The sequence below is a fragment of the Biomphalaria glabrata genome, chromosome 2 (assembly GCF_947242115.1).
Source record: "Biomphalaria glabrata chromosome 2, xgBioGlab47.1, whole genome shotgun sequence".
Lineage (NCBI taxonomy): Eukaryota > Metazoa > Mollusca > Gastropoda > Planorbidae > Biomphalaria > Biomphalaria glabrata.
Genome location: NC_074712.1, coordinates 35539907 through 35553282, shown reverse-complemented (window position 1 = coordinate 35553282; position 13376 = coordinate 35539907). Strand labels below are relative to the sequence as shown.

Sequence of the window (13376 nt, the reverse complement as noted above, 5' to 3'; positions counted from 1 at the left end):
TAATAATATATACTAATTATTTATAGTTCAACCTATTTTTAGATTATTTCGCCCCCCCCCCTCTAGTATGTTAGCCGATTTGGTGGGATGGGGAAGTGGCGATGGCATCAATCTCGTCCCCCCCCCCCCCCCTAAACTATTGAGTGGGGAGGGCGGTCCAATTTATTTGTAAAAATTGTTAACAGAATGAATTCAATATCTATATAATTAAACTTTTTATTTATTTTTTTTTATATTTTAACTAATCTTTCTATTACGTCGTTCCTCTGTTAGCCGGTGGGGTGGGGTGAGGGGCGAATACATCTATTGCCCTTCACACCTAAACCCACTGAGGGGGGGCGGTCCTACATTTATTTAGAAATCATAGTTTGTGAATAAAATTAGTTGAGTTACTATATAATTTTTATATTATATCGCTATATATCTGGTATCAGCCGATTTGGTGAGGTGGGGGGGGGGCGATTGCTTCTGCTTCTCTAGCCCTCTGAGTGGAGGGGGGGCGGGCCTATTTTTATGGAGAAATCATAGTTTGGTAACAAAATTAGTTGAATATCTATATAATATAAAGTACATTTGATGTTTTAACCCATTTGTATATTATGTTGTGTACAATCTCTGATCTCAAATTTTATCATTAGTAGGCCTAAATATAAAATGAAAAAGGTTACTACCAGGTGGGAGGGGCGATACATACAATCGCCTTCCGCCCATCGGACAAACCAATACTTTTTTCTTTTGTATTTTAGTTAAGAAATTACAAAATTTAAAAAAAAATATGTCACTAATATAATTTATATACTCATAAATTAAATTTTTATATCGAGTCGCCCCACCCACTATTCTTTAATACCAAATGCAATCATTAGCAGAAATTATAAAAGGAGCGAGGATTAACGTTTTCAATCAACTGCCCTCTCCCCTTTCCAGACGAAAACATGATGTTTTAAAACAGAATAGTCAAATATGGCGTTTATGTTAATTGTACACGAATTTATCTTAGTCATTTTAAGGAAAATTTAGAATTAATACAAAATGTTTCATTATAAGAGTAACAATTGTGATGAGCTCTGAACCCAAATATTATTTTCATAGTCATCTTTTTCCAACCTTTACTCAGACTGATTTTTTTCTATTGTATAAAAAATTTTGAGGCTATAACTCACAATATATATTTGAATCCTAAAATGCAAAAAAATTCAGAGTATAGTCTAATTGGCCCACTTAATTTCTCCTCCCACTTCCGAAAGTTTTTGTTTAGAGCTTTGAATTCTAGTTCTGTAACAAAACTAAGTTACAAACATGCCTATTGAACAAAATGTATCAGTTACAAATAAACTTTTTTTTTTTTAATATTATTTTTCGAAATTTTTTTTTTCGGCGGCGATCCCCAAAGCCTTAATCTAAATATCTTATCTTCTTATCTTATATAATACAGACTTTACATCAAAAAAGAAGATGATTACGTCCTACGCGTCATGCATTTAGTCATGCATATTAACCAATGACTTAAATTCTGCCAAGTCACTGGTTTTCCTGTCTAGCTCAGGCAACCCATTCCATGCTCTAATAGCACTATGGAGAAGGAGTATTTGTACAAATTTGTCCTAGCATATGGATGTGCCTTTATCTTTGTGTCTTTCAGAGTATTTTATTAAATTTTGTTTTTGTATTTGAAGATTATGGTTCAGTGTTTTATGTATGATTGCTACTTTACTTTTGAGCCTTGTCCTGAAGGCTTTCTAAATTTAGTGATTTTACTAAAGGTGTTACTCTAGTCAAATGTGAATATTCTTTTGTTATGAATCTCACTGCTCTATTTTGTGTCTGTTCCAGTTTCTTAATGTTTTCTTGAGTTGAGGGGTCCCAAATGGAGGATGCATATTCTATTATTGGCCTAACCAAGGTTAAATAACATTTTAGTTTTATGTTCTTATTTGATTTATAGAAATTTCTTTTAATAAATCCTAATGCTTTGTTTGATTTTTCTGTAGTTTCATCAATATGTGGATTCCATGACAGTTTTTCATTTATTATAACACCTTGGTATTTTGCGTTTTTAGTCTGTGTTACTGGTTTGCCATGAATAAGATAAGTGGAATTGATTTGTTTTAGTTTTTTTTGTTACTCTTAACAACTGAAATTTTTCTGGGTGGAAAGACATGCTCCAATTTGATTCCCATTTCTGTAATTCATCTAATTCTCTTTGTAAAATATCTGTGTCTTGTGTTGTTTTTATTGATCTATAAATTATGCAATCGTCTGCAAATAATCTGACTTTTGTTCCTGAAGTAATGCAATTTGGTAAATCATTTATGTAAATTAAAAATAGTAGTGGACCCAAGACTGTTCCTTGAGGTACACCAGAGTTTACTGTTATCGGTGTTGATTTAGAGCCATTTATTATTACAGTTTGTTCTCTCCCTATCAGAAAATCTTTAATCCACTGGTGCAGTGGACCATTAATGCCGAAATATTTTAATTTTTTAAGCAAACTATGGTGGTGAACTTTGTCAAAAGCCTTAGAAAAATCTAGTAAGATAGCATCTATTTGTTCACTATTATCTAAACCTTTTGAAAAATCATCAATTAGTCCTATTAGTTGTGTTTCACATGATATATATTTCCTAAAGCCATGTTGGTATGGTGTGAGGACATTATGTTTGTCTAAGTGGTTTATGATGTTGCTACATATTATGTGTTCTAGGATTTTACATGTGATGCTGGTAAGTGATACTGGTCTGTAGTTTTCTGGGTCAGATTTTTCTCCTTTTTTAAATAGGGGGGTGACATTAATTAGCTTCTTTCCAGTCCTTTGGTACTCTGCCCTGGTTAAGTGAAGCCTGAAAGAGTATTTTGAACACTGGGGCTAGCTCATTGCCTAGTTCTTTGAGTAATCTAGCTGGAATACCATCAGGTCCAGACGCTTTATTTGGTTTGGTGTTTGCTAATAGTTTTTGAATTCCATTTTCTTGTACTACTATATCTTCTATGTTGTCTACTTGGTTCAAATTCAGTAATATGTCTTTGTCTCCTGGGGCTGAGAATGCTGATGCAAAGTATTTGTTTAGGATATTTGCTTTAGTTTCATTATCATTATGTATTTTGTTATGTTCATCTTTTAATGGCGCTATGCCTGTTGTTTCCATTTTCTTAGACTTAATGTATGACCATAGGTTTTTGTTGTTATCTTTAGATATTAAATTGTTTATGTATTCATTCTGCAGCTGTCTGCTTACTTTTTGGGTTAAGTGTTTAATTTTTATATACTTTTTGTAAACTCTTTCTGCATTAGTTTCTTTAAATTTTCTATATAGGTTTTCTTTCTGTTTACAAAGCTTCTTTAGTCTATTATTAAACCAGCATTTATTTATTTTGTTTAATGTGTATTTAGTTGGTATATGATTTTCTATAATGCTTTTAAGATGGTTTTTAATGAAATTCCAGAGGTCATCGACTGGTTGGTTAATGTCTTTTTCTAATAAGAATGTTTGTTGAAAGTTTAATGCAGCTTGGTGTAGTTGTGTTAGGTTACATTTATTCCAGAGTAAGATTTTTCTTTTGGGTTTTGTATTGGATACTGCTTTTATCTGACTGTGTATTTGTATGATCTCATGGTCTGATAGACCAGGGATAATATCATAATCAACTACTAATCCAGGTCTGTTGGTTAAGAAGAGATCTAATGTGTTGTTTAATCTAGTTGGCTTTTTAATGATTTGATTAGGTTGTGTAAAGTTTCTATGAAAAGCTCATTTATGTCCTTAAGGTTTTGGTGTTTATCTATGGTTAGTGTTTTCCAATTTATATCAGGTAGGTTGAAATCACCCATAATCCAAAAAACTGCATTTTTATTTGTCTCTCTAAGTGTAGTAATCTGATTACATAGTTCCTGTATGTATTCTAAACTAGAATTTGGTGGTCTGTAAATGCTGCCTATTGTTAGGGATGTTGAGGTGGTATTAATTTTACAAAATGTTGATTCTATATGTGGGGTATCTTATCTTTTCAAGGAACGAATCGCTTGTATTTGCGATGTAGTAAGGGCTTGTAAATTCATATTAGAATATTTTTCAAGAAAACATTATTCAAAAGGTCCTTTATTAATAGTATGAATAATGAGCTGAAGATGTCAGGCTAATGCGTGTTCTGCAGTGAAGAATGCAAGAAAACGCTTTTGGCGTTGGGGTTTCGCCTCGGACCCCACTGGGGGAGCTTCCTTTGCTCCCCCAGACCAGCTAGCTGTCGAGAAAGGCCTCAACATGGCTGTTTTTTTTTATGTGTTGTTTTTTTTCGCCAATATATATATATATATGCTGTACGCGCGTTTATGCTTAGGTTAGGGTTTACTGGGCGTTAGGGTTAGGGTTTGGAAAAAAATCGCCCCCGCCCCACTCCAAAGTTCTGGATCTGCTAGTGCTGGACACATGACTCCCTTGTTAACGATGGGCCGAAATAGATTGCCTTTACATCATCTGCCCCGTAGATTGCAAGGTCTGGAAGGGGAACTTAAATTATTTACTCATGTAGGCCTAATTGTTCTACCTAAGCAACACATAATCTCACAGGTCATGACCTGTATAATTCAGTTCATTGAAATAGATTTTTATAATGACAACAGCAGAGAAGTAATCGCTCAGTGCAAGTTTATAATGAAAGAAAGAAATTTCTCTTGTTCTTTTTCATTATGTCCCATCAACATCGCTACATACACACATATTGCTCTTGGCACATCATACAAAAGTCATTAGTGCATAGGTTGAAATAAAGAAACATAAAGAAGCTAGTTCCTTACATTTGTAATAATACATGAAAAACATTTTCAGCAGACACGTTTTACCTCTCGATGTTTTGTAAACGTAAATATTTCTTTAAAGTTTCCAGACTACACAGTTTCATAGTCATTTCAGGGTGCTTCTTTTTTTTTTTACTTTCGTATTTTCTGCAGAGTTGAAGCACTTTTTGTGTAAAATATTGCATAGTCACTCACTAAACGTATATCTTCAATACTAAAGGAGTGAACTGAAGCTACCTTAACTCAGCAATACGCATGAGTCACAATGTTTCATTAGTAAGGACAAAAGTATGAACAGTTGCCTATAAACTCAGAATTATATATAGCGCCTATGACGACGGCCAACTGATATTTTCAACTTTAACTTATGCTAAAATGTCATACTTTAATTAAATATAATTTACTGTTGCCTTACTTTCTCAAATCCTATATATGATATAAACTTGCCAAGATCCATTGTTGGTCTCTAAAGACACTCGGTTGATTAAGAAAAAAATAAGGCAAAGAGGCAGAATGTGTAGGGAAAAAAAAAGAAAAAAAAACACTCCTCCAGTACTGTGTCCTTTAAGTCTTGGAGAGCAGTAGCTGCTAGGACATAGATCTTATAAATTCAAGACATTCTCTTTAGCAGGATCACAGGACTACCATCTTCCACTCTTCCACTTTGGGTCGTGTCCCCTGGCTGCACCAAGAACAAGGCATCAAGAACATGATGAGGCCACCCACCACACACAGACAGCCAGCTAGTATAAGGCTTGTGTCGAAGGCTCCGGTCAACTCTTTTAAACAACCTGAGGATACAGTTCCATAGTTCTTGTTAGTCACGGCTCATTAGCTAGAACTCATATAGACATTTTTTTTCTTTTTTAACAATTTAAAATACTAGGCCTACTTTTTTCAGAGAATAACTTAAGCCTTTGAGAATTATATTATAATATTAGAAAGAGTTTATAAAAGTATATCAACATTTCTAGTAAATTTATACAAAATTAAGCCTAAAATCTTACTGGCTAGAGGTGGACCAAGGAATGTACCAAATCCATTAGATAGCATGAGGTACCCGAGGCCATTGCCTAAACTCTGAACTCCTACTAGATCTGTGAGTACAACAATCAGGAGCCCTAGAATGACACCAAAAGAGAGTCCGCTGACCACGAGGAGGAGACTGTACAACATGACGTCATGAAAGAGCGGGAAACCGATCGCTCCAGCCCCCATCATCACACAAGCCACTGTGTAAAGCACTTGGCGGTTAATTTTCTCCACATTACCCACGACACCGCCCAAGATCCCGCCAAGAAAACTGGCGAATCCGAAAGTACCGCTCAGCCAGGCGGCCTCCATTAAGGTGAGGCCCTTGTCCTGAAGGAACTCCGGTGCAAACGATTGGATGATGGCGTACCCAGCGTTCCACATGACGTTACTCAAGAAATAAATATTGAAACGGTAGTTTGTAAAAATGTAAATGTGCCTGGAAGAAAGCGGCATGCTGGAAGCGATAGAGATACTTCTATTCATATCCGACACTGATCGATGAGGCTCAAGTAACAGAATATTCTCAATGTAGATTACACTGGATCCTCTTGACCCCAGGGCAAAGAGGGAATGACCGGATACAGATCGTGGATATAAAACATCCAGAAAACTGACCCTATGGCTATCCACATTGTAGCGAAGAGTCTCTGAAGGCCGTTTTTGTATGATTTTGCGATTTTCCCTAAGTTTGACTGGTTTCTCTGCAGCACTGGACTCCGCGGAAAAGCCTCGACTAAAAGAAGTTTTCATTGGCCCGGATATAGTATCTGCAGAACTGGCGGTGCTTAGTTTATCAATGAAATCGATTTCACGAAGATCGACCCCAAAGTTGTCGTAATTAGCTATAGTCTGATAGCTAGCAAAGCTGCTGCAGCTCTTGGGACGGTCGGATTTCGACTTCTCCGCCAAATTTTCGTCCGTCCTTTTTTTTTTGGGCGTGACCAGCATGCTTCTCTCGTCTTGCGATTCCGTTGGGTTGTCGTCATCGTGTTTTATCACCGGCTTTGAAATCTGCTTCCGTGATGGAGCAGAAGGCTTGGACGGATAGCGCAAAAGGGCGGCGAAGATGAAAAGATGCAAATTAAGAGCTGCCACGAAGATGAGGGAACCTTTCCAGCTGTACGTGTCGATAAGAAGCCCAACAATCACAGGGATGGCAGCTGCGCCAAGTCCGGATCCGCTGGTGGAGACTCCTGTAGCAATGCTGCGATACTTGTCATAGTAAAGTCCGCTCAGAACATGGGATGGAATGTAAGTGCAGCAGTTTCCAAATCCTGACAAATAGACAAAGTCAATAGGCAAAGTCAATAGGCAAAAGGCTATTATTATGTAGCACGTTAGGCAAGTGAATAAGAAAGATAAAGAAAAAAAAAAGGAAGAGAGTAAATACAGGCACAAACAAATTCAACTTGTCGCAGTATTTTTCAAGGTTTACTTTTTTTTTCAGCTGAATCCCTGCTATCTACCTCCTATGTTCCACAGCCACTACTTTGTTCCACAGCCACTACTTTGTTGCACAACCACTACTTTGTTACACATTCACTACTTTGTTACATATTCACTACTTTGTTACACAGCCACTACTCTGTTACACAGCCACTACTTTGTTACACATTCACTACTTTGTTACATATTCACTACTTTGTTACACATTAACTACTTTGTTACACATTCACTACTTTGTTACACAGCCACTACTTTGTTACATATTTACTACTTTGTTACACAGCCACTACTTTGTTACATAATCACTACTTTGTTACACATTAACTATTTTGTTACACAGCCACTACTTTGTTACATATTCACTACTTTGTTACACATTAACTACTTTGTTACACATTCACTACTTTGTTACACAGCCACTACTTTGTTACATATTCACTACTTTGTTACACAGCCACTACTTTGTTACATATTCACTACTTTGTTACACATTAACTACTTTGTTACATATTCACTACTTTGTTACACAGCCACTACTTTGTTCATTTCCAACTCCATTTGTCCAAGTGTTCCTGTTTTCACGTCAATCCCTGTTATTCACCTCCATTGTTCAACGTCCTTACTTTATTCCTCACCCACTACTTGACGTTCGTGTTATGACGTCCTAGCAGATGGCTACACTAGGTACCCTCTAGCATACATTGTGTTCTTCTGTATGTTGGCTACACTAGGTAGCCTGTAGCCTACACTGTGTTCTTTTGTATGTTGGTGAAATAACACTAAATAGCCCCTCCCCCCCCAAAAAATAAGACACAGATATACTTGTAAAATAAAAGAGTAGGTAGAATTAAGTAATTCTGGTAGCAGCCTAAATTTAAGATAGAAAATGGTTCAATAGGTCTTAACGAAAGTTCACTAATTCTACAAGAGGTCTTAACGAAAGTTCACTAATTCTAAAAGAGGTCTTAACGAAAGTTCACTAATTCTACAAGAGGTCTTAACGAAAGTTCACTAATTCTAAAAGAGGTCTTAACGAAAGTTCACTAATTCTACAAGAGGTCTTAACGAAAGTTCACTAATTCTAAGGGATCGATCGACCCCCCTCCCCCTTTTTCTCCTTTATATCTTCTTCCCATTCTCTCCACCCCTGTATATGTCTTTTCCCTTATATTTATTACACATGCACACATAATATAAACACATACACCCTCAAACCTAGACACACAGGCGCACGTGAAGTAATCGGACAACTTACAGCCCGATGTATTTAATCAATACATTTTATCATTCACCAAAGGATTGGTGTCATTTTTGTTTCCTTTAGGCTGTAGACTGGTTGTGTTCAACAAAAACAAAACAAAACTATGATTGATTGGAGAAAAAAAAGAAAAAAAAATAGAACCCCATACAAAATGAGAATGAGTAATGTAATGAATAAGTTTGCTCTAACGATAGACCTAGGTTAAAATAAAGAAAATGAGCTGTAATTTTATACTTGAGCAAGCAAAAGTTTATAATAATAAAAATATTTAAAACGAAAAAAAATTGTGAAGCTCTAAATTTATTTTTTAACACACCCTTCAAGACGGAATGATGCAGCTAGAGCACTTGGATGGAACTCGGTGCTAAAATAAAAAGCAAAGTACTCGTTTGTGATAGAGATAATAAAAATGTTGCATGCAGATGAATGACTAATTATTAGAAGTTGACTCATTTAAATACCTAATGTCAAATATAACAAGATATGGAGAATCAATAAAAGGGATAAAAGCCAATTAATTGTTCGTTAGTGGTCTCTCTACTCTTATATGGTTGTGAAAGTTAGTGGTCTCTCTACTCTTATATGGTTGTGAAAGTTAGTGGTCTCTCTACTCTTATATGGTTGTGAAAGTTAGTGGTCTCTCTATTCTTATATGGTTGTGAAAGTTGGTGGTCTCTCTACTCTTATATGGTTGTGAAAGTTAGTGGTCTCTCTACTCTTATATGGTTGTGAAAGTTGGTGGTCTCTCTACTCTTATATGGTTGTGAAAGTTAGTGGTCTCTCTACTCTTATATGGTTGTGAAAGTTGGACACTGAACGCTGAGGCTGAAAGAAGACTTCAAGCCTTGGAGATTAAATGCTACTAGGAAAAGAAAACAAATGAGTTTGTAATTTTACAAGTCAACACTCTGGCTGGCTAAAAGGAGGAACTCTTCAATCTTGTATGAGACGAAAGCTGAGCGGTTTGATCACATTGGAAGAAATGACTTACTGTCGCAAGTCATCTTTCAAGGTACAGTGTCGTCCAGAGAAAAGCTGGCTGGATAACCTAAAAGAATGAACCGGCCTCTCTCTTGTTATCCTGCTGACCGGATAAACTGGACGGATTTGATTACGCAAACTGTCACAGCACCTTTACGACGAAAGATAATGATGATTTATTGTCATAGTCTAAGCTGGTTCCGTTAGGTTGTTATCACCGGCAATAGATATAAGTACTCCTCTACCTATAAAATGTTTCCAATGGCATGCGTTTCGAATAGCTTCTGTTGAAGCTTGAAGAGGGTAGGGGCTCCACAAACATCCCGCAAGAGTCCTAACTTCACTAAAAATCACGTTAGTTCCATTACTGCAGAAAAAAAGTTTACTTCCTTGCAAGGAGACTTCCACTTGAAAGTTTATAGAACACTAAAATGAATCAGAACTTTTAAACTGCGCAGACTGGCGGCTTCATTCGCGACACTTTAACAAAGGGGTCAGAAATGTAGCCATTTTAAAAAGTATTTTTCTTATCTCCTAATGATAGACCTACTGATGAAAAAAAAAAAACAGAATATAATGAAAAATGAAACTAATGAAACGTGCAATAAGATAAAGCCATTTCTTTTTTCGTGCATGCCATTTTGTTATTTGTGACATGAATAAATATAGACTGGCCGAAGGAAGTAACTTCATGTAACTTGAAAACATGTATATATATATATTGTATTCGGATTTCCGAATTATGAAAAATTGCATGATCTTCATTCTTAGAGATTAAACAAAACTACACTGCCTCCTTATTTACAATATATATAGGTGTGTGACTGAATTAGATATGAATACTTAACTTTTATACTGCTCATAAATGCTGTATAATAAAGTACACAAAATTGCAAGTCACAAATTTTTGTTTCATAAAACTCATTAATCGGCCAGTCTATATTTATTTATGTCTATGACAAAACTACACTGCCTCCTTATTTACAATATATATATAGGTGTGTGGTGTGTGGCTGAAAAAGATATGAATACTTAACTGTTATATTGCTCATAAATGCTGTATAATAAAGTACACAAAATTGCTAGTCACTAATTTTCATTTCATGAAACTCTTTAATCGGCCAGTCTATATTTATTTATGTCTATGTTTGTGACTTAGTCCACACTTTATCGTAAAGTTACGGCCCTTTCATTTATATCTTCATTTCAATATTTCAATGTTAGTAAGAAAACAAGGTGTAGCTTAAAAAAAACTAACAATAAAACCTTATATTTTCATAAGCACTTCACTGGCACAGAGGTTAGTGTATTGGTTTAAATTGGCTTTCATTGAGCTCTCGAATTCTAATTTAAAAAGCGATCACAGTAACATTCACACAGGCCCTTCCTTCTCCCTCCCCCTTTCCAAAGTGTCCAGACATGTCACTCGTCACAGGGGATAGGATCATAGAATCATAGCGCATTGAGAAAGCTAAAAGAATGAAATTGCACTAAACAAATACACATGATACAAATATTTCTTATTTTCTTATAGCATTATTGTTAGTTTAGATCTATTATAAATTTAATTACAGAAATGATCCAAACTAATTGATACAATTACACTTAATATAAACTTTTTTTAAAAGTATTTTTGTTTTATTTTTCTTTTTTTACATGATCAAAACAGGCCCTCAACAAGAAGTTTTGCCAAACTCGTAGGTTAACCCTGCGATGGTCAAACTAGGTACAAACGAACTGGACACTGTCAGTATCAATCTCTATTTTAGTATTGGCCCGTAAAATCACAGGTACTTTTAAAGTACCTAGCTTCACAAGTAGAATACCAAAAATGTTACTTTAAAAAATGACTTACCAGTTAAAACTCCAAAGAAGAAACACATAGTGGGTATATAGGGTATAAATGGCATCCCAAGCAGACCTACAGTCACAAGCGCAGAGCCACATAAAGCAATTTTTCTATAGCAAAACTTGGTCATTAAAAAACTCACTATGGGACCTAGAGATGAAAAGAAAGTAAACAAAATAATCTTCTGTACCATGCTAGACATACACAACAAAATACAGTAGAGATAAGACAATGGCCCACATCTCAATCTTTACTTAGATCTATTTAAATCAAATTTAATCATGTATTTTTAAAATGTAACCATTCTACATTTTACATGAAATAATACATTTTAAAAAAATTATTAAAATTAATCAAATTTAAATGTATAGTTTATGCAACTATTAAGAGTAAACACACAATTATTCAGTGCACAAGTAACACAGACTAGCTCAAAATATGTCGATTTATAACAAATGAAGAGTTATCATGTAATCATCATAGAGATGAAATAATTTAAATTAATTTTTTTACAAATCGAACACGAACATAAAACTAAAATGCTATTAAACCTTGTTTATACCAATATTAGAATGTTTGGGATCCCTCAACTTGAGAAAACAAAAACAAAATTAAAACAGACGCAAAATAGAACTAAAAGATTTATAACCAACGAATATTCACATTAGACTAGAGAAACAAACTAAATAGTAAAGTAAGAATGCTGAATAAAACATTGATCCATAACTTAGAAATTAAAAAAAAAAAAAACTATTTAAATATTCAGATAGACACAAAGATGAAAGCGTATGCTTTATTCAAAATGCTAGGACAAAGTCATACAAGTGCTGTTTCTTCACTAGTGTCATTAAAGCAAGGAATGGGTTGCCTGAATCAGCCAGGAAAGCCAACGACTAAGCTGAGATTAAATCTCTGATTAACATGCATGACTAGATTGACACATGGACACGCATTGGACGTAATTATCTTTTCTTTTGAAGTAACGTCTGTAAATTATAAGATAAGATAATAAAAAAAAAACAAGAGTCTGCTAAAAGTAGTAGGCCCATACCTCAGGATAACTTACACCAGCAAGTCAACGGACGTGTTTGCCATAGAATGTACCAAAATTATCGATTACTGCCCCCCCCCCTTTTTTTCCCAAACCGTTCTTTCCCTAAAGGGGATTCTCTTGGCCGTTTTTTTTTTTCGGTTGCTTTTCTTCTGTTGCACTGAATATACGCTTGGCTGCTGACCCAGGGTCACCATACAACACTCAAATAGCTTCCTATGGGTTATTGGGGGATTCAGATTTCATCTTGAATAAGTCTAACGGACGAATGTTCGAGATTACTTACATGCATTGGCACCAGGAAAGATTAATTAAGTGACAGACCAGATAGTCTCACGTTTCTCTTATACCAATCATACCGCAGTCTCTATAACCTACATACCGCAGTCTCTATAACCTACATACCGCAGTCTCTATAACCTACATACCGCAGTCTCTATAACCTACATACCTCAGTCTCTATAACCTACATACCTCAGTCTCTATAACCTACATACCTCAGTCTCTATAACCTACATACCGCAGTCTCTATAACCTACATACCTCAGTCTTTATAACCTACATACCTCAGTCTCTATAACCTACATACCACAGTCTCTATAACCTACATACCTCAGTCTATAACCTACATACCTCAGTCTATAACCTACATACCTCAGTCTCTATAACCTACATACCTCAGTCTCTATAACCTACATACCGCAGTCTCTATAACCTACATACCTCAGTCTCTATAACCTACATACCTCAGTCTCTATAACCTACATACCGCAGTCTCTATAACCTACATACCTCAGTCTCTATAACCTACATACCTCAGTCTCTATAACCTACATACCTCAGTCTCTATAACCTACATACCTCAGTCTCTATAACCTACATACCGCAGTCTCTATAACCTACATACCTCAGTCTCTATAACCTACATACCTCAGTCTCTATAACCTACATACCTCAGTCT

The 13376-nt window shown here is 35.5% G+C and overlaps 1 protein-coding gene across 2 annotated transcripts in view; it reads right to left on the bottom strand.

Annotated features, from left to right (window-relative positions):
- Window positions 1-4463: 4463 nt before the first annotated feature.
- Window positions 4464-13376, bottom strand: part of LOC106050828 (monocarboxylate transporter 14-like) — a 34831-nt gene continuing 25918 nt past the window's right edge. Inside the window, exons 2-4 of one of the 2 annotated variants that reach the window (XM_056020253.1) lie at window positions 11371-11514; window positions 5800-7101; window positions 4464-5583 (exon numbers count right to left, since the gene is read on the bottom strand). In XM_056020253.1, coding sequence (XP_055876228.1) covers window positions 5426-5583; window positions 5800-7101; window positions 11371-11494 — 1584 coding nt within the window. In that variant the 5' untranslated portion in view covers window positions 11495-11514 and the 3' untranslated portion in view covers window positions 4464-5425. The remainder of the gene's footprint in view (window positions 5584-5799; window positions 7102-11370; window positions 11515-13376) is intronic. The other variant, XM_056020252.1, reaches the window with a different exon arrangement.